Source organism: Phytophthora cinnamomi, assembly GCF_018691715.1.
Source record: "Phytophthora cinnamomi strain GKB4 chromosome Unknown Contig27, whole genome shotgun sequence".
Lineage (NCBI taxonomy): Eukaryota > Oomycota > Peronosporomycetes > Peronosporales > Peronosporaceae > Phytophthora > Phytophthora cinnamomi.
In genome coordinates, this window is record NW_027150960.1 from 259,833 (window position 1) to 282,688 (window position 22,856).

Here is a 22,856-nt window from a genome sequence, read left to right on the forward strand (position 1 = left end):
TGGGATGCTCTTCAGTTGCTCATAAGGGACGCAATCCTGGGCGAGACGTCGACGCTTCTGTAGCCGCTCGACAAACAACTGGGGGGCGTCTTCTTCTTCCGCATTGACTGCATCATCGGCCTGTTTGGCAGCTTCAAACGGCTGCCGAGCGGTCTTTTCGGCCCGCGTCAACCGATGAGTTTTTACTCGCAGCACACGAACACACCCAGACTCAAAGTCTGGGCTGTGCACGATGCTGGTTCGAGGTCCTGCAAAATAACAAAATATACGCATGCACGCGCTTGTTTGCTGCCGGGGACGGCAGCAGCTCAATGATGTCGTCGTCGTCGACGTCGAGGAACTCGAGGAGCTGGAGGTACCTTCGTACCATAGCGATGGCGGAGCTCCGGCGCGTATCCTGGAGAATTACAGGCCGAAGTGGAGTTTTTAACCTATCCCGAAAATAATTACAAAAATAAACAACAGTGTGTGAGGAACACATGGACACATCACAAATACACATTATAGCTCACCGTAGTTTGGCAGATTGTATCAGGGTACGTATCTTAATCATAAGCGCCTGAACGGCAGCTAAGTCCTCTTCGTGGAATGCCATGTCCTCTTGAACAGCAAGGTTCAGGCGGCGGCTTGCGCATCCCACAAGCGCTACGCCCATGATAGTTGCGAGCCGGCGGTTCACGGAGCAGTTGTCAGCTACAAGGAGGCGACACTGCTCCAGCTGAACGCCATAGTCGCGGGGCAGCATGGTGGCGAGGAACTAGAGGTGACCTTGGGCGGAGAGGTCCTCGTCCAGCGCGTCGAGCAACGGCGCAATGCTTAGCAGCGGTGTCTTTAGACAGCCACTTACCTCGTCACAGGCAAACACGGCAAGGTAGTGGTCGGACTCGTGTGTCCAGCCGTCGAGCATGATGCCAAATCGCGCAGGGATTTCTGACGCGATTGAACACTCGACGGCCACGACGACCCCATCCATACCAGCCCGCAACGTCTCTTGCGAAATGGGGTCCAGGTTCGAAAAGCTGAATAACATAAAAAAAAAGTATTATTGTTAGTTTCACAAACAGCATAAGCACAACAATACGAAGTACGTATGTGCCGTACCGCCTAGCCTCACGACTCTCTCAGAAGGCGAGAGGCAGATTACACATGACGATCCACGTCATCCAGCCATGCAAATTGAGTGCTGAGTGGCGGACGAAGTTGACGAGTGACCCTGTCTCCGCTGTTGTAGCGTCGAGCATGACCGTCTCGTAGTCAGGGTGCTCCCTTCTGACGTGTTGCATCAGGTTAGAGTACCCATTCCGATGGGTTTGCTTCCGCACCGTGCCGCAACGGCAACGGAAATACTCAAGAATGACCTCGTCGTTCTCGTCGCGGTACGGGCTGACCGGGGGGGGGGGGGGGGGGTTGAAAACGGTTTGGTGATTTCGTGGGCGCTCAAGTGGTGATATTTTTTGCCAATTTTGCCCCCCCTATTGGATAGATTTCGACAGACTGAGTCATGCTAATCATATACTAGGGCTTCGCGAAGGTTGGGATAGGAGGAAAAGGATAGACTCGAACGGAGTAATTTCTCCGGCCACATCAAAGGGTATATATACCAGATAGATACCTGCAATTGGACACAAACACCACATCAAAGTGTATACCAGTTAGATACCGGCATACCGGTAGACTGGACGGACGTCGGACGCCGCCTCGCTGGGCTAGGCTATTCGCTATACTCCTATCCCAGTAAAATAGACAACATGGAGCACACGATACACGGCTTCCCTGGTCCACAGTGAACCGTGAGTGAACGCATTCAGCCGCTATTAGCAGCGCGGCGGTTGCCCGTTTTACAAAAGGTGGCAGCGCAGCCTCGGCCAAAGACTCCGTGGCTGGCATTGACGCCACAGGCGGCGGCTTTAGCGGCTGCAGAGCGGTATCAGCAGAACTTCAAAGGCAGTGACTGGTACATATACCTGGTCTCCTTGGTAGCGGTGGCCTGGGCCTCTCCAGCTTTATTAATAGTATTATTTGGTATAACGACATCACATACCAGCTCCGTAGTGCCGCGCGCAGACGTAGGACCTCACGAGCAAGCGGTCCGCTTAGTGGGCCGACTGACAGCGTGCCATTGTTATTGGCCGGTATGGCCACGTCCACGAACTGCGCGAGTTCGAGTCGCTAAGGCATGTTTTGACGAGCAAGTCACCACTTACATGCAAATGGCACCGCAGTTGGTTTGTAGTTGAGTGGCTGAGGACTGCCGCGATGCGTGCACACGATCGCTCTATTCTATGCAATAGACTATCAGCACCTCTATCGCCGGTCAACCGAGTTCAATCCTGATAGTGACGACGGTTTTGCGCAGCCAGGGGTTCCCTGAACCTGTTGATGACGACGCTCAACTCGCAGTTGCGCGTGTATGGATACCTCAGCCTTAGGTTTGATTTAGTTTCGCTTAGTCAGCACTACAAGTCTACCTCCCCAGTTAATCAACTTTATTCTTCTCTTATTTCGCAACAGAAACAATGTTCCGCAGTGTCATTTAGCGGGCTTGAGGTTTGACATCTGGGAGTTCCGCAAACGCTCTCAGTGTATCGAACAAATGAGTATGAGCAACGAGCTCATCGCACCGATGGTGACTCTTGCTGTTTGTGAGGGCTTATGATGCCTGATCGTACTCAAACTCGCACGGGTGGCTCAACATGATGTATGGTATTAAACGTCAACATTCTACCACTACAGTGGCCCCTTGTTTGTAGTACGCCGCTGCGTGTACCGAGATTTCCGCTGTCAGCCCTCTCGACCTACACCTCATACAGCGTCGGATTCCAATCCGGGAAAAACTTGCTCACCGTCTTCTTCACCTCTTCTTCCGTCCCAGGAACGCAGCGCCCATCGCCGATGCGCGTTAGAATGTACGCTACGGAGTCGGTGTCGTAGTTCTTCTTGGTCGCCTCGTAATCCACCACCTTCAGCTCAATCTTCTTTCCAAACTTCTTTTCAGCCATAGCAGCGATCTCCTTGGGGGACATCCGGTTGCTTTCGATTGAGAACTGAGCCCACTCCAATGAAGCCTTCGGTGCAGTCACCAGCACGTGCGCGACGAAGCGACCGAAGTCAGTCCGCGAAACGAGGCCAAGCTTTGCGTTGCCTTCGCCAATCACGCTCATCACCCCCTCCTCGAAGTTGAAGCCAAGAACACTGAAGGACACAAAAATTAATCGGGTTAACATCATGTATCACGGCGGATCTCTTATGCATACTCACAACGGCAAATACTCGAACCAAAACCCACTGAAGAAGAGGGCATAGGGTAGATCCAGCTCCTTCAACATGCCGCGGACCTTCTGCTTGGTAATGTTGGCTCCGTCTTCGTCAGGCATACCAAACTATCGGTACATCACGGTGGTGTTTAAGATTGACATGCTTGGGCACCATCTATCCAGAGAAGATCAACTTACCTCCGTGGGCACGAATAGCTGGACACCAGCCGCTTTGGCTGCTCGAGCGATACCAAACTGAACGGCGTGGTGTCGCGCATCGACCGTGCAAACACTAATATCAACGACATTAAGGTTAGTGAACGCAATCACATTGTGATAGCTGGCAGCATACACTTACACAACTTCGCTATCGGCCAAAGCTCCCTGTAGCGATGCCTCGTCGTCGTAGTTCGCCTTCACGATAGACGCGCCTCGTTCCTTGAAGGTCTGGAGCTCAGGCTTCATGAACAGGAGCGCTGGTCAGGTACCAAAACGTACGCGCGCCTACAGTGGGGTTGTACAATATCATACCTTGGTGTCGTCCCGAGTCAAAATCGTCACAATGGCGTTGGCTTTGAGCAGACCATCAACGACGCTGGAGCCGACTCCGCCAGCACCGACGACCGCAAACTTGGTAAAGGTGGACATAAGTGGAGGTGCTGAGGCTTGGTGGGGCTTGCGTTGTCGCTGTTGCGAGAAGATTGAGTTATGATCCACAACTCAATGCGAAGAATTCCTCGATCAGGAAGAAAGAAGCCCGCTCAAGGCAGTCACGGCTGCGTTGAAGGTGTAATTTTCTGACAGATTGCGAGACATTGGAGTGTAATGACCCGCAATCATGATGAGTTCATCAATTACAGAGAGAAATCCAGACAGGCTATTAAAATACATACCATGTTATGGTATCACTACTTACTAAAGATGTCTGTAAGAGAGGATTCATTTTATCTTCTATCATGACTCGTTTGCTTCCTTTTGATTCCTCTCGCTACCTCATTCGCAACTCAGGCATCACGACGAACACTTTTCGAAGGGCTCGTGGGCCGTTGATCTTGACCGGGGTTAGTTGGCGCACATTCTTGGCCGGATTGGAAATTCGTGTTCACAACAGTGGGAGAGTGGGCACCTGGTCAGTTTGAGTTTTTGGCGAGGTACATTACAGTCATTTAGTTATAGTAACGACTAAAAACCTGGTGAGGAGGCCCGTTATATCTTTCTTTTGGCTGTCCCGACGCGCCATCATAACGTAATCCCTGGCTTCCACCCGCACGGCGACTTGCTTTGCTCTTCGGGTCGCTCATGGGGAGCTCATGAGGAGGTCAATCTTGCGCAGACGGTTTCGCCGCGTAGTTTGGCCCGAGGCTTACTGTACAATCTACATGTATTAGTATTAGAGTCGCAAGGGCCGGAGACACACTAAGTTTCAGTATGGTAGCGTAGTATCGACATGCGGTCTTACATGGCGGAGTGCAGCTTGCGCGACAGACAAGCGGAAAGCCCCGCGATACAGGAGCCGCTAGTGCACTCACAGACGAAGCTAACGAGCCGTTAAACACGTCCAACAGAGCCGTATCGGAGTAGCAGTGGCCGGCGACGTTACCTCGGTGTCCTGAGAACCAACGATGCGCCCGTTATATTTAGTAGGAAGAGGTGGTGCGACTTACCTACAGGTGGAGGTCCATTTACTACCATGTCGCATGTTTATGTCTTCGAATTATTTTATCTCAGAGATCGATCTAAGCCCTAAATCCGAGCGACAAAATATCTGCAAACCACAATACATAATACTGTACATATTATACATAAAATATACAGATTGAATATTATTCAATCGGTACTGGATCTCAACGGGGTCATCATGATCTTGGTTGGAGCTTCTTCGTGAAACAAGTTCATCAATTACACAACCCCCCTTTTGAATTCGGCCACATTCCCTATCATTCTCGACAGAGACTCCTGGTCTAGTTACTATGGAGGAAGCCATGCAGTGATGCCGGTTTTTCCCGTTGTTGTCTGTACTACTTCTTAGTAAACTTAGTCGACTCTGCCAAGTCTTTCGTTTTTCAAGTACGTTTAAAAGTGCGCGTGGCAGGGTTAATAGTAGCACGTATTGCTACTTTGACAATAGTGTCAATAATCATGGGAGAAGAGCAAAGAAGAAGTGTAGAACAGTAGTCAATTCCCGAGACGATTCATTATCTTGCCAGCGCACGACTATTGTAGCACGCGTGCCGTCACACGAAGGAGAAAGCTTAAGCCAGACACCTTTGAATCCGCTAGAATCGTATCTATCGAACCCAATAGGTCACACCTGACAGTCTTGAGCTTACCATCTCCCACCTTCATCCCTCCGGCACATTCCGCCGTGTGCAACTGTCAACGTCATCCCGTTGCGACAGTTTCCGTTGTCGAACTCACATCGGTTCAAGTAGGTGATGCCATCGCTTCCACAGACGAGATCGGAAACCTGGGAACATACAGCCACGCCGCAATCGGGGGAGTCGAAGGAGCCGTCGATGGCTGAGGTGCCAGCAACCGCGAATGCGGCGATTAGAGCCAAAGGCGTGAACCTCATGGTGTTTGACTTGAGTACAGCGGACGTGTTGCGGTCTTCAGAAATTGGATAGTGATTTCCACAAACGTCGAGGCTGCGAGTTCCCGCGCAATTGATCCCGACCGTAATAAACGGATCCAGTGCGACACCGTTATCTGTCATAATCATGTTGCTGCGATTACCTCCGTCTGGCACGGTGTGGCAGCTTCAGGATCCAGTTTGTCTGGGTTCAGAAGCCCTGAGTCAGGAATCCTGACCGCACTTTGACGACCTGTCCGTCCTTCACTGCTGGACAGTCGCCATAGGACAACCAGACCCCAATGTTGCACGAATGTCGCTCGTGTCATGTGCGCCCCCCCCCCCGAATAGTGGACCGTCTTAAATTGAACGCTGCCAACTTCAATTTGTGTTCTAGCTTCTGCTGGTACGCGCAAGATGGCGATGTCCCAGTCGAACAGCGCTGCTCGCTCGCCAGCACTAGGACTTGCATGTGAAAAGTAAAGTGAAGTAAAGCATTGGGAGTCTATCTCCCCGTGGGCGGTCGACTGGCTGCCTGCCGCGAATCAATCAAGCAAGGCGACGAAGGTTGGAGATCCCAGATATCACGGTATCCAATGCGTCCTTGTGTCTAACGAGTCTCCCTGATTTCTAGGCACCCCTCCACCGCCGGCAAACGCTGTCCGTCCGCTCACTTTCCAATCTGCTCCGCGATCCCAAGGCCCCAACCAAGCTCCAAGATCGCTCGCTGCCCGAGATGAAGATCTTCGCCGTCACCGCCATCGCGATCACAGTCCTATCGACCGTCGACGCTGTCGAGCAGGCCTCCGTGCACCTCCGCGTCCACTCCAAGGGCGGGTGCACGATCACCAACGAGTCCCAATGCGACGGCCAGAACTGGACGGGCAGCACGTGCTGCGCGGACTCGAGCTACGAGTGCCGCTGGTCCGACGACGGTCAGAACGTCAAGCGCTGTCAAAAGAAGTGGTGGAACCAGCAGCAGAAGAACCCGGAGAAGGGTGGATGGTGCACGATCACCAACGAGTCCCAATGCGACGGCCAGAACTGGACGGGCAGCACGTGCTGCGCGGACTCGAGCTACGAGTGCCGCTGGTCCGACGACGGTCAGAACGTCAAGCGCTGCCAGAAGAAACGGTACTAAGTGCCAAGGTGACAACACCAACGCTCCTGACCGGCATCGACTGCAACACGCCAGCATCTCCCTGCACCTGTTTACTTTCGTTGTAGCTGGGCACCGCCCAAGCTCCATTCTATGAGGCCGCAGATTTGTAGCCGAGTCCAGTTCGTAAAAACTGAAATGAAAACACTATGAATGGTTCATTCATCACAGCATGTCGTAAATGCATGGTCCGTCAAGGAGATCAGGTATTACAAGATGTGGCCGTGATCGTAGTCAGCCGCTTCACAACTCTCTCCGAAAGCTTGATCTACCGGAGCGTCGGGATCTCCAAATGGCGTCCACCGGCTGCATCGATTCCCTTTGAAGAAGTCGACGAACCAGGTACAGCGAGTTGATATCGCAAGCTCGAGCGAGAGTCCACTTTGGCGACCAGTCCAGGAAGGCGCTGAGCGTTTCCACCACGTGGGGCAGCTGCAGAGCGTCCGGGCCATATCGACACACCACGCGGGCGCAGGTTAACGGCCGAATAGCTCCACACGTCTCGGCATCCGGAGGGGGTGGAGTTAGGTCGGTCATGGGGGGGCCTCTTGCGATCTTGCAGTGTAAACACAGAAATTCGCAGTTCGAAGAACTGTCGTTTGGGGCTGTTTTTCGGATGTCATCAAGTAACATTGGTGCAACATTATCCTTCTCCAGCCGCTCGAAACTAGTCCCCGACGAGCCGAGAGATCTACATAGACTGTCTTGCACTGCGAGAGGCTTGAGCTATGAATTTGAAGGTGTGCACTAGCAGAAAAGTTGAAGATTGTGAGTTATGAAGGCACCGACGGCACTGTGCAACGCTAACCACCGCTAGCATGCGAAGTCGAGGTAGAAGATAGGTGGCAGCACTCACCACCACGTCCAAATGTTCGCTTTAACAGCTCTGTTCATCGCACGAGTCGTACGACCCTCTCGTCGGTGAGCGTACAGCCACTTGACGAAGTCTAGATGTGGCGCCGTCCATGGGAGATGTTATACCGTCTTCTTGGTGATGAGCATGGAGGCACTACACCACCTCGAGACGGCCGTTGGTCGCAGCGATAGCCATCGCGTCAACAGTGCAGCATTCGCTTCTTTTCGACATCAAGATGCCCAGCAGGGGCCGCCATGCCCATGGCCTCAGTAGAGCAGCCTCCTTTTGTGTTCCCACTCAGCCATTGCACCAGCTCGAGATGCCCACAATGAGAGCATAAATACACTAATAACTACGAAATTTCTGAAAAGTATATCCAATACAAAAAACAAGTGTAGCGGTTGAATCTGATTGGCTCCCAGAATTACTCAGAGTAAAATGTGTGGTTGTTTGCACGACAAGGAGAGAGAGTGCACGACGGACGCGATGGATTCGGTAGAGGCTAAGGGAAATCCTTTGTTCAAAGTGCGTGAGTCAGGGTTAATAGTACCACATAGTGCTCGGCGCTTTGACAATAGTTTCAAGAATCAATAGAACTCCATTGGAGAAGAGCAAAGAAGAAGTGTTGAGAAGTAGTCCCGAGACGACTCATTATTTTGCCAGCGCACGACTATTGTAGCACACGTGCCGTCACACGAAGGAGCAGGCTTAAGTCATACACCTTTGAATCCGCTAGAATCGATCTATCGAACCCAATAGCTCACACCTAACAGTTTTGAGCTTATCTCCCACCTTCATTCCCCCGGCACATTCCGCCGTGTGCAACTGTCAACGTCATCCCTTTGCGGCTGTTTCCGTTGTCGAACTCACATAAGTTCAAGTAGGTGACGCCATCGCTTCCACATACGAGATCGGAAACCTAGGGACATTCAACCACGGCGCAACTGGAGGAGCCGGAGGAGTTGTCGGTGGCGGAGGTGCCGACTGTCATGAATGCGGCAATTAGAGCCAAAGGCGTGAACTTCATGGTGGTTGACTTGAGTTCAGCGGACGTGTTGTGGCCTTCAGAAATCGGGTAGTGATTTTCACAAGCGTCGAAGCTGCAAGTTTCCGCACCTGGTCTCGCCGACCGTAATAAACGGATCCAGTGCTACACCGTTCATACAGTAATCAAGTCACCAAAAAACCTCATTAAGGTTTTTAGCCAGGTTGCTGCGATGACCCATGTCCGGCACACTTTGTCTGGGTTCAGAAGCCGTAGCACACCATCAACGGCTTCTTGCTTCTCGACCACCGTGCAGGTCTTCCGTTCCTTGGTCTCTCTGGCAATGAGATCTTACCGCCCTGCGGACAACTTGACGATGATAAGACCTCGAAGGTTTCCCTCCATATGAAAATCTATTATAGCCAACAGAAGCGCTCTATTCTTATCCCGTGCTCATGATTGGATGTATATGTGCGGCCTTAAATTCGATCTTTGGCCTTAAACTTATGATTTATTGCCTTAGTGATTTTCACACTGCGAGCTCGCGCACATGGTCTCGTAATCAAACTCGGGTGTGATTACACAAATTCCGCTGAAATCTGCTGTTTCGTAAATACCGGTACAGTCAAACCTGTTTATATGAGGGCCGTTCTTAACGGAGCGGGTGTGCGGTAGGCTCGGTAGGCCGGGGTAGGCTGCGCACCGGCTCTGTGCAGCAGTCGGGACTAATTTTTGATCACGGATCGGTAGGCTCCCTACGCCCTACGCGAGGGGTGTGTGTGCGCTGTCCGTGGTAGGCTGCCCAGATTCAGACTCCCCATCCAACTGGATCGCCCTCGAGAGTTGCTGCGCACCATTGTCTAGCCCAGCGCGAGCTCCTTTGAATAATCTTCTCTAATGGCAAGCGCCTGCGTCGCTGCAGCGACACACACGACAATGTCATTCATCTCTTCATCACTGGACGAACTGCTCCATTCCTCGTCGTCCGAATCGACTAGCTGAGGGAACACCACAGGGGGTTCGGGGCGTTTCGTGAATGAGACAATTTCTCGGACACAGGTACAGTCTGGTACAACGGCCTACCGCCCTACACTCCGTCATTCTTATCGACGACGCGCAGAGTGGTACTCTCTACGCACACCGCACACCCAGCCTACCGCTCCGTTAAGAACGGCCCTGAGGCCCCGTTGGTGGCCATCTACAACAATGACTCATATAAAATGGACTCGGTTAAAAACAATTATGTGGTGCACGTAAAGAAATCGCGTATAATTCGCTACCGCTTTGACTTCACCGTAGTCTTCCGAACCAAAGCGGTCACGGTCTGTAAAGCTCTTCGTTCTCTATCAGTCTGCTCTCCGCATTGATGCAGAAATGCAGACAGCTCCATGCAGTGTCTCAGAGCGATGGCAGGTTGAATTGTGGGTTCCTGGTCCTCCTCCTCCTCCTCCTGCTCGTCCTGCCAGATACTCACTAGCGCTCACAGCGCCCTCCAACTTCGATAAAATCGCTGTCAACTCCTCCATCTCATTGCTGGATACCGCCTCAATGTAATTCGTGTCAGCGCGGACATTGCGAGGGAAGGGGGCTTGCGTTGGGCGTTGGGCGTTGAGCTTAAAGAGTGTGTGGTCGTGAACAGTGTGAATCAAATAAACAGGTTAGACCTAATTTGGTCCTCCAAAATGTGACTCATATACCTTGTATACATATAAACAGCGGTTATACAAAAACTAAGTAAAATATTTGGTAGCAACAAAGCTTGCATCAAATAAATGGCAAGGCTCAAATAGGGAGGATCATATAAACAGGTTTGACTGTATACCAGAATTACCCTAACCCGCTGAAATCTGTGTGTAACCTGTTTGAAGCTATTGATGAACTCATCATGATTGCGGGTCATCGAACTCCAAGAGTATTACACGTTCAACGCAGCCGTGACTGCCTTGAGCGGGCTTCTTTCTTCCTGATCGAGGAATTCTTCGCATTGAGTTGTGGATCATAACTCAATCTTCTCGCAACAGCGACAACGCAAGCCCCCACCAAGCCTCAGCATCTCCACTTATGTCCACCTTTACCAAGTTTGCGGTCGTCGGTGCTGGCGGAGTCGGCTCCAGCGTCGTTGATGGCCTGCTCAAAGCCAACGCCATTGTGACGATTTTGACTCGGGACGACACCAAGGTATGATATTGTACAACCCCACTGTAGGCGCGCGTACGTTTTGGTACCTGACCAGCGCTCCTGTTCATGAAGCCTGAGCTCCAGACCTTCAAGGAACGAGGCGCGTCTATCGTGAAGGCGAACTACGACGACGAGGCATCGCTACAGGGAGCTTTGGCCGATAGCGAAGTTGTGTAAGTGTATGCTGCCAGCTATCACAATGTGATTGCGTTCACTAACCTTAATGTCGTTGATATTAGTGTTTGCACGGTCGATGCGCGACACCACGCCGTTCAGTTTGGTATCGCTCGAGCAGCCAAAGCGGCTGGTGTCCAGCTATTCGTGCCCACGGAGGTAAGTTGATCTTCTCTGGATAGATGGTGCCCAAGCATGTCAATCTTAAACACCACCGTGATGTACCGATAGTTTGGTATGCCTGACGAGGACGGAGCCAACATTACCAAGCAGAAGGTCCGCGGCATGTTGAAGGAGCTGGATCTACCCTATGCCCTCTTCTTCAGTGGGTTTTGGTTCGAGTATTTGCCGTTGTGAGTATGCATAAGAGATCCGCCGTGATACATGATGTTAACCCGATTAATTTTTGTGTCCTTCAGTGTTCTTGGCTTCCAACTTCGAGGAGGGGGGTGATGAGCGTGATTGGCGAAGGCAACGCAAAGCTTGGCCTCGTTTCGCGGACTGACTTCGGTCGCTTCGTCGCGCACGTGCTGGTGACTGTACCGAAGGCTTCATTGGAGTGGGCTCAGTTCTCAATCGAAAGCAACCGGATGTCCCCCAAGGAGATCGCTGCTATGGCTGAAAAGAAGTTTGGAAAGAAGATTGAACTGAAGGTGGTGGACTACGAGGCGACCAAGAAGAACTACGACACCGACTCCGTAGCGTACATTCTAACGCGCATCGGCGATGGGCGCTGCGTTCCTGGGACGGAAGAAGAGGTGAAGAAGACGGTGAGCAAGTTTTTCCCGGATTGGAATCCGACGCTGTATGAGGTGTAGGTCGAGAGGGCTGACAGCGGAAATCTCGGTACACGCAGCGGTGTACTACAAACAAGGGGCTACTGTAGTGGTAGAATGTTGACGTTTAATACCATACATCATGTTGAGCCACCCGTGCGAGTTTGAGTACGATCAGGCATCATAAGCCCTCAAGAACAGCAAGAGTAACTATCGGTACGATGAGCTAGTTGCACATACTCAAATGCAATTCCAGAAAGCTTTCGTCATAAATTGTGATGCAGTACAACATCACAGACATTGTATTGCAAGATAAAAAAGAAAGCAAGTCTATGGCTATGCAAACTCGACTGGCCAAGTGCAATTGCAGCCAATCCAGTCACTGAAGTTGTTTCGGATGCTGGACAGGCTGGTTCTACCTAAAACGGATAGGTGCTATTGAGCTTCAGCTGGAAGACGTCGTCCTTGAGCGGCATCTCGACCGGCACGACAGCTTCGTCGATGTCGAAGTTGGTCTCGGTCAGCGAGGCTCGCGCCGCGTCGGTGAGCTGCTCCCACTGGATCAGGTCTTGCGTGGTGCCGATGTCCGTCGTGACACGAAGGCCCTGCTTGGCTCCCCAGAAGGTCGAGTACGAGTCAAGCTTGATACTGGAGCCGACGACATGCTCCGGCTGCACGGGCGCCTCCTTGTGGAAGCTCGGTCCGAAGGACATGGAGACGCCTAGGAGGTTGGAGTGGTCGGCCGAGGGCTGGTCGACCCAGACGACGGCGAACTCCCACTCGTGGCGGTGGCCCGAGTGAAGCTTGTGGACATGCTGGCGGCCCTTGCCCTTGGGGAAGTACCAGGCGTACATGATGGCGTACTTGTTGTTGTACCAGGCGGAGCGCGCGTACACCTGGGACCCCCACGCAGATCCCTTGCAGTCGCCGTCGTCGGCGCCGCTCCACTCGAGGCCACCGCTCACCGAGCCGTCCGCCTGAACGGCAGGGTACGGGTGGCATCCGTCGGTGATGTGGAGCTGCGGTTTGTACTTGACAGCGGCAGCCTCTGCATCCGTGGCGGGTACGGGTTGGGCGAACGGGTGCACTTGGTCATGGTCGATCGAGTCGAAGGCCTGTACCGCGGCGAGCGGGGCGATGGCGGCGAGGATGAGGGTGAGAAAGTTCATTGTGGTCGAGCGAACGAGCTTTCTGGTACGCAGGTTGTTGGTTGATGTGTGTCCGACGCGGGGAGTTCGGGAATGGGTCTTGTTGTGGTGGAAGTGGGCAAGGTTGGTTCTCTACATACACCAACAGCCCGTACGATACCAGAAGCACGCACTTACTGGTGAGGAAATGCACCCACAAGGTCTGTCACGAACAGAACAAGCTCAGGCAACTGCTCCTCTGCGGGATCTGCCCCTTGCTTGGATACGATTCACTGTCCGCGTTTCGCGACGAGGGTGCAAACGCTCGATAACGACGGGGCCTGGATCCGTGACTCACAAAAACCAGCTATAATGACGGGACGTATTTCACTAGGCGGAGGCTCGAAAGGATACGTGTAATGGCCATCCTGAGCCACCAGAACCATGATAAGAAGTTGGTGCCGTCGGAACAGTTTCCAGTTATACAGATCGCTTTTGTCTGATGCTCATTGAGTTCCCGGGAAGAACCAGCTTTGGCAGGGCGGGACCCAACGACTCGGATCAGAAGCTCGCTCCTGAAGATTAGCATAGGCCTCCAATTCAGCATCATACACGCCCAGACACCGATTATGGGACGGATGGTGCACGGAAACTCGACTCGTCAACTGGGAGGACTTCACGGCGGGGGTATCGCGACTCGGAATAGTCTTCACCCAAGAATAACTACCGTTTACTATTGGTACTACTGTGAATTTGGCTTTCGACGCATTCATAGCACAATTCTATTGATACATGAACAAGCATTTGCCGTAAGCTTTTGCCGTAAGCTATTCAGAGCACAATACGTATACATGTATAGTTTTTCAACGAATTCGTCTTCACTGTACCAGGTGCCGGAGCCCCGCAGCCTCGAAAGTTTTCACCGGCAGCAGCTCCGCAAAGTGATCGGCGTCCACTACCCCGATCGGATTTCCAAATTAGGCGACTCGAACGAATGTCAGATAAGCTGCTGTGTATTGCATCTCTAGCACGAAACCAAGTTCATGCATGAGCTGAGCAAAATTCTCCTCCACTTCGCGTCCAAGCCTGCTCCGAGTCGCGATACCCTCGCCGTGAAGTCCTCCCAGTTGACGAGTCGAGTTTCCGTGCACCATCCGTCCCATAATCGGTGTCTGGGCGTGTATGCAGTGTGGATAAAGCCGCACCCTTGCGGCTTTATTTCGTCCAGGGCTCTGTCGCGATTTGCTAGATAAAGCCGCAAGCAAATTCAAAAAGCCGAATAGAGCCGGCCCTATAAAGCCGAAGATAACTCCGCGAGATTGGCTATACAACGGTATACGAGAGGCTATACCTACTTGTATACTCGGCTAATTTGTGTGGGGTTTGTGTCGGAAAGTTCCTGCTCAGGTGAGCACCACAACACAACCCCCCCTCAAGTTCCCGTCCAAATCAGTATACAGCCAGCCTACTCATACAACAAGCCTACCCTGGCACGATGGGGCGCCTCCAGGGCTATGAGCGGCAGCATTTCATTGAGACGGGCTTACCGAAGAAGGGCGACAGGCTCCAGCTTTGGTGCAAGCATTTTCATGCAGCTTACGGCGACGAACAAAGATCTGATCCTGCACCTGCGCCCAAGATCGTCACAGGGCGAAATACCAACTATGTGAGCCACCTCAAGCGTTGTGAGTACTTCCTTGAGGCAGTCACACTGCGCAAGGTTGCCCCTCCTCCCTTTGAATGTGTTACTCTTCACGAAGCGTTGATGCGCAGCGCCCTGCGGCCTATACCCAGACCCAATGTGGCGAGGACCCGACATCGGGGGGATGACGTCAGTGATAGTGTTTCGACGGCTGGAGTTTCCACGGCCAGCTCCGACAGCCCAATTAGGTACGATTTGTCCGGTAATGTCCGGATATTGGCCGCCACTTGCCCCACAAATAAAGCCACGGCTTTATCGATAAAGCCGCGGCTAAATTATAAAGCCGATCGGCTAAAAAATCGATAAAGCCGAAAAGCCGAAAATAAAGCCGCGGCTTTATCCAACACTGGTGTATGATGCTGAATTGGAGGCCTATGCTAATCTTCAGGAGCGAGCTTCTGATCCGAGTCGTTGGGTCCCGCCCTGCCAAAGCTGGTTCTTCCCGGGAACTCAATGAGCATCAGACAAAAGCGATCTGTATAACTGGAAACTGTTCCGACGGCACCAACTTCTTATCATGGTTCTGGTGGCTCAGGATGGCCATTACACGTATCCTTTCGAGCCTCCGCCTAGTGAAATACGTCCCGTCATTATAGCTGGTTTTTGTGAGTCACGGATCCAGGCCCCGTCGTTATCGAGCGTTTGCACCCTCGTCGCGAAACGCGGACAGTGAATCGTATCCAAGCAAGGGGCAGATCCCGCAGAGGAGCAGTTGCCTGAGCTTGTTCTGTTCGTGACAGACCTTGTGGGTGCATTTCCTCACCAGTAAGTGCGTGCTTCTGGTATCGTACGGGCTGTTGGTGTATGTAGAGAACCAACCTTGCCCACTTCCACCACAACAAGACCCATTCCCGAACTCCCCGCGTCGGACACACATCAACCAACAACCTGCGTACCAGAAAGCTCGTTCGCTCGACCACAATGAACTTTCTCACCCTCATCCTCGCCGCCATCGCCCCGCTCGCCGCGGTACAGGCCTTCGACTCGATCGACCATGACCAAGTGCACCCGTTCGCCCAACCCGTACCCGCCACGGATGCAGAGGCTGCCGCTGTCAAGTACAAACCGCAGCTCCACATCACCGACGGATGCCACCCGTACCCTGCCGTTCAGGCGGACGGCTCGGTGAGCGGTGGCCTCGAGTGGAGCGGCGCCGACGACGGCGACTGCAAGGGATCTGCGTGGGGGTCCCAGGTGTACGCGCGCTCCGCCTGGTACAACAACAAGTACGCCATCATGTACGCCTGGTACTTCCCCAAGGGCAAGGGCCGCCAGCATGTCCACAAGCTTCACTCGGGCCACCGCCACGAGTGGGAGTTCGCCGTCGTCTGGGTCGACCAGCCCTCGGCCGACCACTCCAACCTCCTAGGCGTCTCCATGTCCTTCGGACCGAGCTTCCACAAGGAGGCGCCCGTGCAGCCGGAGCATGTCGTCGGCTCCAGTATCAAGCTTGACTCGTACTCGACCTTCTGGGGAGCCAAGCAGGGCCTTCGTGTCACGACGGACATCGGCACCACGCAAGACCTGATCCAGTGGGAGCAGCTCACCGACGCGGCGCGAGCCTCGCTGACCGAGACCAACTTCGACATCGACGAAGCTGTCGTGCCGGTCGAGATGCCGCTCAAGGACGACGTCTTCCAGCTGAAGCTCAATAGCACCTATCCGTTTTAGGTAGAACCAGCCTGTCCAGCATCCGAAACAACTTCAGTGACTGGATTGACTGCAATTGCACTTGGCTGGTCGAGTTTGGGGTTTGATGATTATAAGTAAGCTTGGTTTGGTATCTCGATAGCAATGCACACTACAAAACATGATGTGGTTTTCAAAAATTGCACTCGTTGGTTTGAGAATGTGCCGTAGCTCGATAACTACCGCTGTGCCCATGATTTCGTGACGAGAATCCATGATGTGTTCACAGCTGTTCTCTACGGGCGGTAACCCACTCAGTTTTCGAGTTCAGGTTGACAGAGGTCTTTGATCCATACTTGAACTTAGTTTTGACTCATCGTGGATTCCTGCAGTTGCAGCAGTCACGCTTGAAGACCATCATGCGCATGGCGAGATGGCTAACAAAACAATGACAGGCATGAGTTGGCAATTCTTAGTATTCTGCATGAACTCGCTCCACCGCGGCTCTGTATGATCCGATTGAACTTTATGATACGAAGCCCCTGATCCTAGATCAGTGAATCAGGTGATCAGCGAAACAGCATTTGATCCGTACATTTCTATCGTTTTGTCCTGAGAAGAGAAGCGAAGAGCAAGGATGAAACAAAAGATACACTACAAAGCTCTCCCCCGTTATGCGCGTGCCATCTCTGCTGAATTAAATCGTACAACATCAATAAAATACAGTCTCTTCCAATCCCATCAATAATCCCTTTCAAATACGATTGATGTACCCATGCGCATAACGGGGAGGAGTACTGTACATCCGTAAATCGTACTTCAGTATGTGCAAGCATAACAACGATAGTAAGGAAATCCCACAAAAGTTTAGCAAATCCCATGAAGGAACGCTAGATCATTTCGATCCGTGCTCAACCTTGAATTCGACCAAACTGAGCTTGCTGTTCGTACTGTAGAGCCTTTCACACACGGAGATCACTTCCGAATTACCTTCGTCGGGCTCACAGCACAGCAAAACCCAAGCAACATGAAGTTTCTCCCTCTCATCCTCGCAGCCATGTCTTCTCTCGGCGCAGCCCACGCCGTGACCATGATCGATCACGACCAAGTGCGTCCGTTCATTCAACCTGGGGCTACTACGAACAAGGAAAAGGCTGCTGTCAAGTACAAACCGCAGCTCCATATTACCGACGGATGTCATCCATACCCTGCTGTCCAGGAGGACGGCTCTGTTAGCGGCGGTTTGGAGTGGACTGGCGACGACGTCGGAGAGTGCAAGAGGTCCCCGTGGGGATCCCAGGTGTATTCACGCGCTGACTCGTACGAAGGGAAGTACGCCATCATGTATGCTTGGTACTTCCCCAAGGGCAAGGGGCATGCCCATAGGCACCACGATGGCCATCGCCACGCCTGGGAATTTGCGATCGTCTGGCTGAGTCGTCCCTCGGCTAACGAATCGGTGATCCAGGGAGTCACAACGTCCGTCGGAGGCGGCTTTCATCACGAGGTCCCCATGGAACCCGAGCATGTGGTCGGCTCAAGCGTTAAACTCGACTCCTACTCCACTTACTGGGGAGCCAAGCAGGGACTTCGAGTCACGTCGACAGTTGGAGAGTTCCAAGATTTGATTCAGTGGGAGCAGCTTACAGATGCAGCCCGAGAGGCTTTGAGTGACGCTGATTTCGATATCGATGGTGGCAAACCAGCTGTCGAGATGCCTCTGAAGGACGACGTTTTTCAGGAAAATCTCGTAGATGGATACCCCTTTTAACCTTGTCATTTTCGTCATTTTCTATTGAGCAAGAAATAGACTCCACATTACTCCTTTCTTTTCCAATTGCTCAACTCAAATCCCCGAAGTCTAGATGTCAATAGAGACCTTGTGCAGCTGTAGCAAGGGATACTGTAAAAGAGAACTGTGACGCTAACTTTTTTCTCTGTAAGAAAAAATTGATTACAGGCGCGAATACCGCATGAGAATTATATCGGCACCAATTTCTTGATCGTAGTCTTCACTAGATGTATCGTGCTGCTCCATACTCGAACTCGGTGCGCTTATGAACGTACACCCATTCCACCAATGCCCAGTATTGATCCTCGTTCTCCGATTGAAAACGTTTCAGAAAATATGCATTGTTCACGTCACTGCGCTCACGGAGAAGAAACCACGCAACCTCTAGGTGATATTCATATAAAGCGCGGTGAAAAGCAGCAGTGGTACACCCTTCATTTCGATTGGTGTTTAGCCAACGCACCACCTCCAGCCTCCCGAGCTCTGCGGCAGCGTCCGTGGCGTCAGTGGTGCACCCCTCGGTTCGGTTTTCACTTAGCCACGTCACGACCTCTAGGTGTCCGTTTCTTGCTGCTCCATTCATCGCTCTAGTAGTACATCCTTCTCTTCTTGTAGCATGTAGCCATCGGACAACATCGAGGTGGCCATTTGCGGCGGCACCATCCATGGCATCTGCTGTACAACCTTCAGTCCGGTTGCCGTGCAGCCACTGCACGACATCCAGATGTCCATTTCTGGCAGCGCCATCCATCGCAGCAGTTGTACATCCTTCGTACCAATTTTCGTGGAGCCATTTTACGGTACCAAGGTGACCGTTTTCTGCTGCGCCATCCATAGTCGCAGCGGTGCATGTTTCCGATGTGTTCTCTACCAGCCAGTTCACAACCCCCAAATGTCCATTTCTAGCAGCAAGATCAACTACTTGCATGGGCGAGTTTAACTCGGGTTGGAATGGGTTTCGCGAAAATATCCTAGTATTTTGTGTTGATGGCTTCAGCTGCAACACGCTTCGTTCAGATACCGTATAGCCCACTGAATGTGCGTACAGCCATTTGATGATATCGAGGTGGCCACCTTCAGCAGCTCCAGCAAACGCATCGGAAAAACTATAGCCTGACACGTCGTTCGTGTGAAGCATACGAACAATATCGAAACATCCATTACGCGCGGCTGTAAGCGCTCCTCGAACGATGCGCATTTTACCTGGGAATCTGCACGAGACCCACTCAAGCACATCACGACTTCGGTGATCAACTGCAGCGTCAACGAATACCCAAAAATCGCGCGACTCTAAGTCAATTCCACCTTGGTCCACGAGCCACTTCGCTATCTCCAAGCACCCATGGTCAACCGCAGCCATCAAAGCATTTCGAAGGTTCATCTCTGCAGAATGATTCACAATCCACTGTAGCATCGGTAGGTTTCCGAGCTGTGCTGCGTACCTTGTCCGATTTTCCAGCGTCGACACGTCTGGAGATGCCATTATTCTGCCTTCCAACCACCTGGCTAGCTCGAAATGATTTCTTGCGATCGCTTCGGTAACTGTGTTCTGTACCCATTGGGCATCACTGCGATTGACTGCCAACCACTCCACGATCTCCAACTTTCCTGTCCTGACGGCTTGGTTCATCACCTTATTCGACATGTGGCATCCCACAAATTCCGTCGATAACAACCTGACCATCTCTAAATTTCCGGCGGATACAGCATTGAGCATGCAGGCTTCAAACTGCCACTGACGGTAGTTCGAGTTTCTCTTGGTACAGTCGAAAGGCTCGAGTTTGTCTTCCACGATCAGCCTACGAACCAAATGCAGCAAGTTCGCGTTGCAAGCTTGAGTGATTGTCCACTTGGACGACCAGTCGAGGCACGCATTCAGCTCGGCCACGACGTGAGGCATCCGAAGTACGTTGGGGCCATAGCGAGAAACCGCGACAACACTTGGTACCTCTTGCTGAAGATTGACATCGAACTTGACGCCAGGCGGTAGCAACTCGATGAATTTCGCACGTAGCTCCAGCCGACGGCGTTCACTCATGGCAAGGGTTCCCAGCTTGGGAAATGTCGGCAGGAATGAGTTCGCCGGGATGCTGAACACGTGGGTACAATATTCACTGCAAACGTTAATCAACCCATGAAGAACTGCAGCCAACCACTGCATACTGAACACAACAAATAGCTAGAGCACATCGCTGAAATGCATGTCAAGACCCGGCGCCAAGCCAGCACGCAGCTAGACGTCTATTGTTCTCGTCATAGCTGTACGTTCATAAGCCGCACCGTTTATAAACGCCTGCAGGCATTGCACCAGCACGCAAACCGACTGCAAGAGCTCGTCGTCCGAGTGCTCAAGCACAATGTCCAAATAAATGCCTTGCACCCTGATTCTCGCAACGCCGCACGCGTCCACACTACTGCTTCTTGGCGTTGTATGCCAGACTCTCCTGGTTCAGCGGGTTGTCCGGCGACTTGCGCCACTAAAAAAAAGAAATAAATCACACCCACAGCGCCAGCACAAAGCACATTAACTTCCCCGACCACCCAACTAACCCGCCGTCCCTCCCACGCATCCCGTACCATCTCGCTGAGCTTCTGCTTGTACTGCGAGAGCTTGAGCCCGGGGTAGTCCTCCTTGAGCTGCGGCATCATGACCTCCTCGTAGGCCTTGTACGCGGCCTTGGCCCTGCGCTCCGGGTGCTTCTCCAGCTCCTTGTCGCCCACGCTGAGCAGGTCCAGCGCCGCGTCCAGGCTGCGCGCCTCGCCGTCCTCGTCCTGGCTCCTGTTCCTGTTGGCCGAGAAGCTCGTGTCGAACTTGATGGCCTTGCGGCCAGGCTTGGCGGCCGCGCGGGCCTCCTCCGCCTCTCGCAGCGCGGCCATCTCGGCCTGCGTGAGCTTGCCGCTGGAGGGCGAGGGCGAGGGCGAGGGCTTCTTGGAGCCGCGGTTGCTCTTCTTGACGGCGGGCTTGAGCGCCTCCTCCCAGGGCCTGGCCGCCTCCTTCGCCGTCTTCTTCTGCTTGCGGATGGAGCGCTTGTCCTCGTCCAGCGCGTGCTCCTCCAGCGCCAGCAGCTTCTGCTTCTCCGCCTTCTGCGCCTCCTTCTCGGCGCGCTTGCGCTCCTCCTCCTGGCGGCGGGCGGCGCCGCGCGCGTCCGAGCCCTTGGCCCAGTCGGCCGACTCGGCGGCGGCGTCGGCCGCGGCCTTCACCGCGTCCTTGGACGCCTTGGCGGCCGCCTTCTTGGCCTTGGCCGCCTCCACCTTGGTGTTCACGCCGCCCTGCTTCTTGGCCATATTGGGTGGGTGGTTGGTCGTGGTACGTTGATTGGATACTGGGCGTGAGTGTGTGTGAAGATGGAAGGCGGTGGAGATGGGGGGAGAGGGGGGTGGTGATGGACATGACATCCGTCCGGTATTACATACGGTTGGTGTGAAAGGTAATATCTTAACAGGACGGGGGACGACCTTACGAATTAAAAGTGTAGGGTCTCAATCCAATCAGATTATCATGCGCATTTGATTGGACCAGTTTGTAGGAACGATTATTGCATGTAACAACGTTAAGAAGTGTAGCCATGTCGTCGTACAGCAAGACGGTGGGGGGCAAGTTGCAGCTCAAGGGCGGCCTGTCGCTCAAGCCCGCGAAGCACAAGAAGCACAAGAAGGAGAAAAAGGAGAAGAATAAGAAGAGAGCGAGGGAGGAAGAGAACCAAGAGGAGAAGCAGCCGTTCGAGCTGGTCAAGACGCGCGGCTCCGGCCGTCTGCTGAGCTCGGGCACGACGCTCATGGGCCAGGTGGGCTCCAGGTTCCTGCAGGAGCTGAGCGTGGGCGACGCCGTCGTGATCCAGCACCCGACGTCGCTGCTGGAGGAGACGCGCATCGTGCGCATGGTGCTGAGCGACGTGTCCGCCAGCGTGAGCTCGGCCTTCAGCTCGGACTTGGTGTCGTCCACGCCATTTTACTTTATCAAGGCCCCGCCGGAGGACGAGAAACATCAGGAAGAGGAGCAGGAGAAGAAGAAGAAGAAAATGGACGAGCAGACGGCCTTTGGGACGTACGCTGGCGGCACAGAGAGGGGCGGGCAGATCACGTACAGAGTCAAGAAGAGTGGCGCGTACGGAGGGTACGCGATTGTCAAAGAGGTGAGGGAGGTTTGTGGACAGTGGACGGGTGGGAGACTGTGGAAGTTGACATTTATTTTTATTTATTTGTTTCGCTGCGGGGTAGGATGCCAATGTGGAGAGGAGTCGCGAGGAGCTGCTGGACATTCGTGCCAAGAAGAAAGGAGACCGACACTGCATGTAGCTGTGAATTGAAGTCATCAAATAGCTTTTTGAATCGCTGTTTCCAAAGTCTCTCCACTGAACAAAGTTGCAGAGCAAGTTTGATCAAGGTACACAGCAACGTTACTTGGAAGTATTGATAGCCTGGCCGAGTCGACCAGAAAACCTTGTTGTGCATACAAACCCGTCTCAAAATAACGACTGTCACATGAAAAAATAGTACTCAGTTGTCATCACATTCCCTTGTCCTGGGGACAGCTCAACCAAGAAACATGGCCAACAGGGTGCCCAACTTCGCGGCTGTATCAGGGCAGCGTCGCAGGACCTTGAAGGAGTGGTGGGCTAAATTTCTTCACGCGTGGTATTTCCATGCAACTT

At 52.9% G+C, this 22,856-nt stretch overlaps 9 protein-coding genes across 9 annotated transcripts; 5 read left to right on the forward strand and 4 right to left on the reverse strand.

Moving 5' to 3' along the window:
- Window positions 1-757: 757 nt before the first annotated feature.
- IUM83_03903 (Eugenol synthase 1) lies at window positions 758-3,902 on the reverse strand (the record flags this gene model as incomplete). The annotated part of the gene is made up of 6 exons (XM_067927936.1): window positions 758-1,019; window positions 2,800-3,192; window positions 3,259-3,380; window positions 3,453-3,546; window positions 3,613-3,713; window positions 3,786-3,902. 6 exons carry the CDS (start codon window positions 3,900-3,902, stop codon window positions 758-760), a joined length of 1,089 nt encoding a protein of 362 aa, XP_067793910.1.
- Window positions 3,903-4,242: 340 nt separating this feature from the next.
- Window positions 4,243-4,946, reverse strand: IUM83_03904 (uncharacterized protein; the record flags this gene model as incomplete). Its single annotated transcript, XM_067927937.1, has 5 exons — window positions 4,243-4,332; window positions 4,445-4,477; window positions 4,590-4,629; window positions 4,714-4,791; window positions 4,855-4,946. The coding sequence occupies 5 exons, from the start codon at window positions 4,944-4,946 to the stop codon at window positions 4,243-4,245; spliced, it is 333 nt and encodes a 110-aa protein (XP_067793973.1).
- Window positions 4,947-6,562: 1,616 nt separating this feature from the next.
- Window positions 6,563-6,967, forward strand: IUM83_03905 (putative lectin; the record flags this gene model as incomplete). The annotated part of the gene is made up of 1 exon (XM_067927938.1): window positions 6,563-6,967. One exon carries the CDS (start codon window positions 6,563-6,565, stop codon window positions 6,965-6,967), a length of 405 nt encoding a protein of 134 aa, XP_067793915.1.
- A 3,920-nt stretch (window positions 6,968-10,887) lies between these two features.
- On the forward strand, window positions 10,888-11,996 carry IUM83_03906 (Eugenol synthase 1; the record flags this gene model as incomplete). The annotated part of the gene is made up of 5 exons (XM_067927939.1): window positions 10,888-11,004; window positions 11,077-11,177; window positions 11,244-11,337; window positions 11,410-11,531; window positions 11,624-11,996. 5 exons carry the CDS (start codon window positions 10,888-10,890, stop codon window positions 11,994-11,996), a joined length of 807 nt encoding a protein of 268 aa, XP_067793913.1.
- A 377-nt stretch (window positions 11,997-12,373) lies between these two features.
- On the reverse strand, window positions 12,374-13,123 carry IUM83_03907 (necrosis inducing-like protein NPP1 type; the record flags this gene model as incomplete). Its single annotated transcript, XM_067927940.1, has 1 exon — window positions 12,374-13,123. One exon carries the CDS (start codon window positions 13,121-13,123, stop codon window positions 12,374-12,376), a length of 750 nt encoding a protein of 249 aa, XP_067793914.1.
- A 2,581-nt stretch (window positions 13,124-15,704) lies between these two features.
- Window positions 15,705-16,454, forward strand: IUM83_03908 (necrosis inducing-like protein NPP1 type; the record flags this gene model as incomplete). Its single annotated transcript, XM_067927941.1, has 1 exon — window positions 15,705-16,454. One exon carries the CDS (start codon window positions 15,705-15,707, stop codon window positions 16,452-16,454), a length of 750 nt encoding a protein of 249 aa, XP_067793643.1.
- A 1,015-nt stretch (window positions 16,455-17,469) lies between these two features.
- IUM83_03909 (necrosis inducing-like protein NPP1 type) lies at window positions 17,470-18,183 on the forward strand (the record flags this gene model as incomplete). The annotated part of the gene is made up of 1 exon (XM_067927942.1): window positions 17,470-18,183. One exon carries the CDS (start codon window positions 17,470-17,472, stop codon window positions 18,181-18,183), a length of 714 nt encoding a protein of 237 aa, XP_067793916.1.
- A 2,432-nt stretch (window positions 18,184-20,615) lies between these two features.
- Window positions 20,616-21,489, reverse strand: IUM83_03910 (uncharacterized protein; the record flags this gene model as incomplete). Its single annotated transcript, XM_067927943.1, has 2 exons — window positions 20,616-20,681; window positions 20,782-21,489. The coding sequence occupies 2 exons, from the start codon at window positions 21,487-21,489 to the stop codon at window positions 20,616-20,618; spliced, it is 774 nt and encodes a 257-aa protein (XP_067793709.1).
- A 281-nt stretch (window positions 21,490-21,770) lies between these two features.
- On the forward strand, window positions 21,771-22,500 carry IUM83_03911 (Niemann-Pick C1 protein; the record flags this gene model as incomplete). Its single annotated transcript, XM_067927944.1, has 2 exons — window positions 21,771-22,337; window positions 22,423-22,500. 2 exons carry the CDS (start codon window positions 21,771-21,773, stop codon window positions 22,498-22,500), a joined length of 645 nt encoding a protein of 214 aa, XP_067793708.1.
- Window positions 22,501-22,856: the final 356 nt, after the last annotated feature.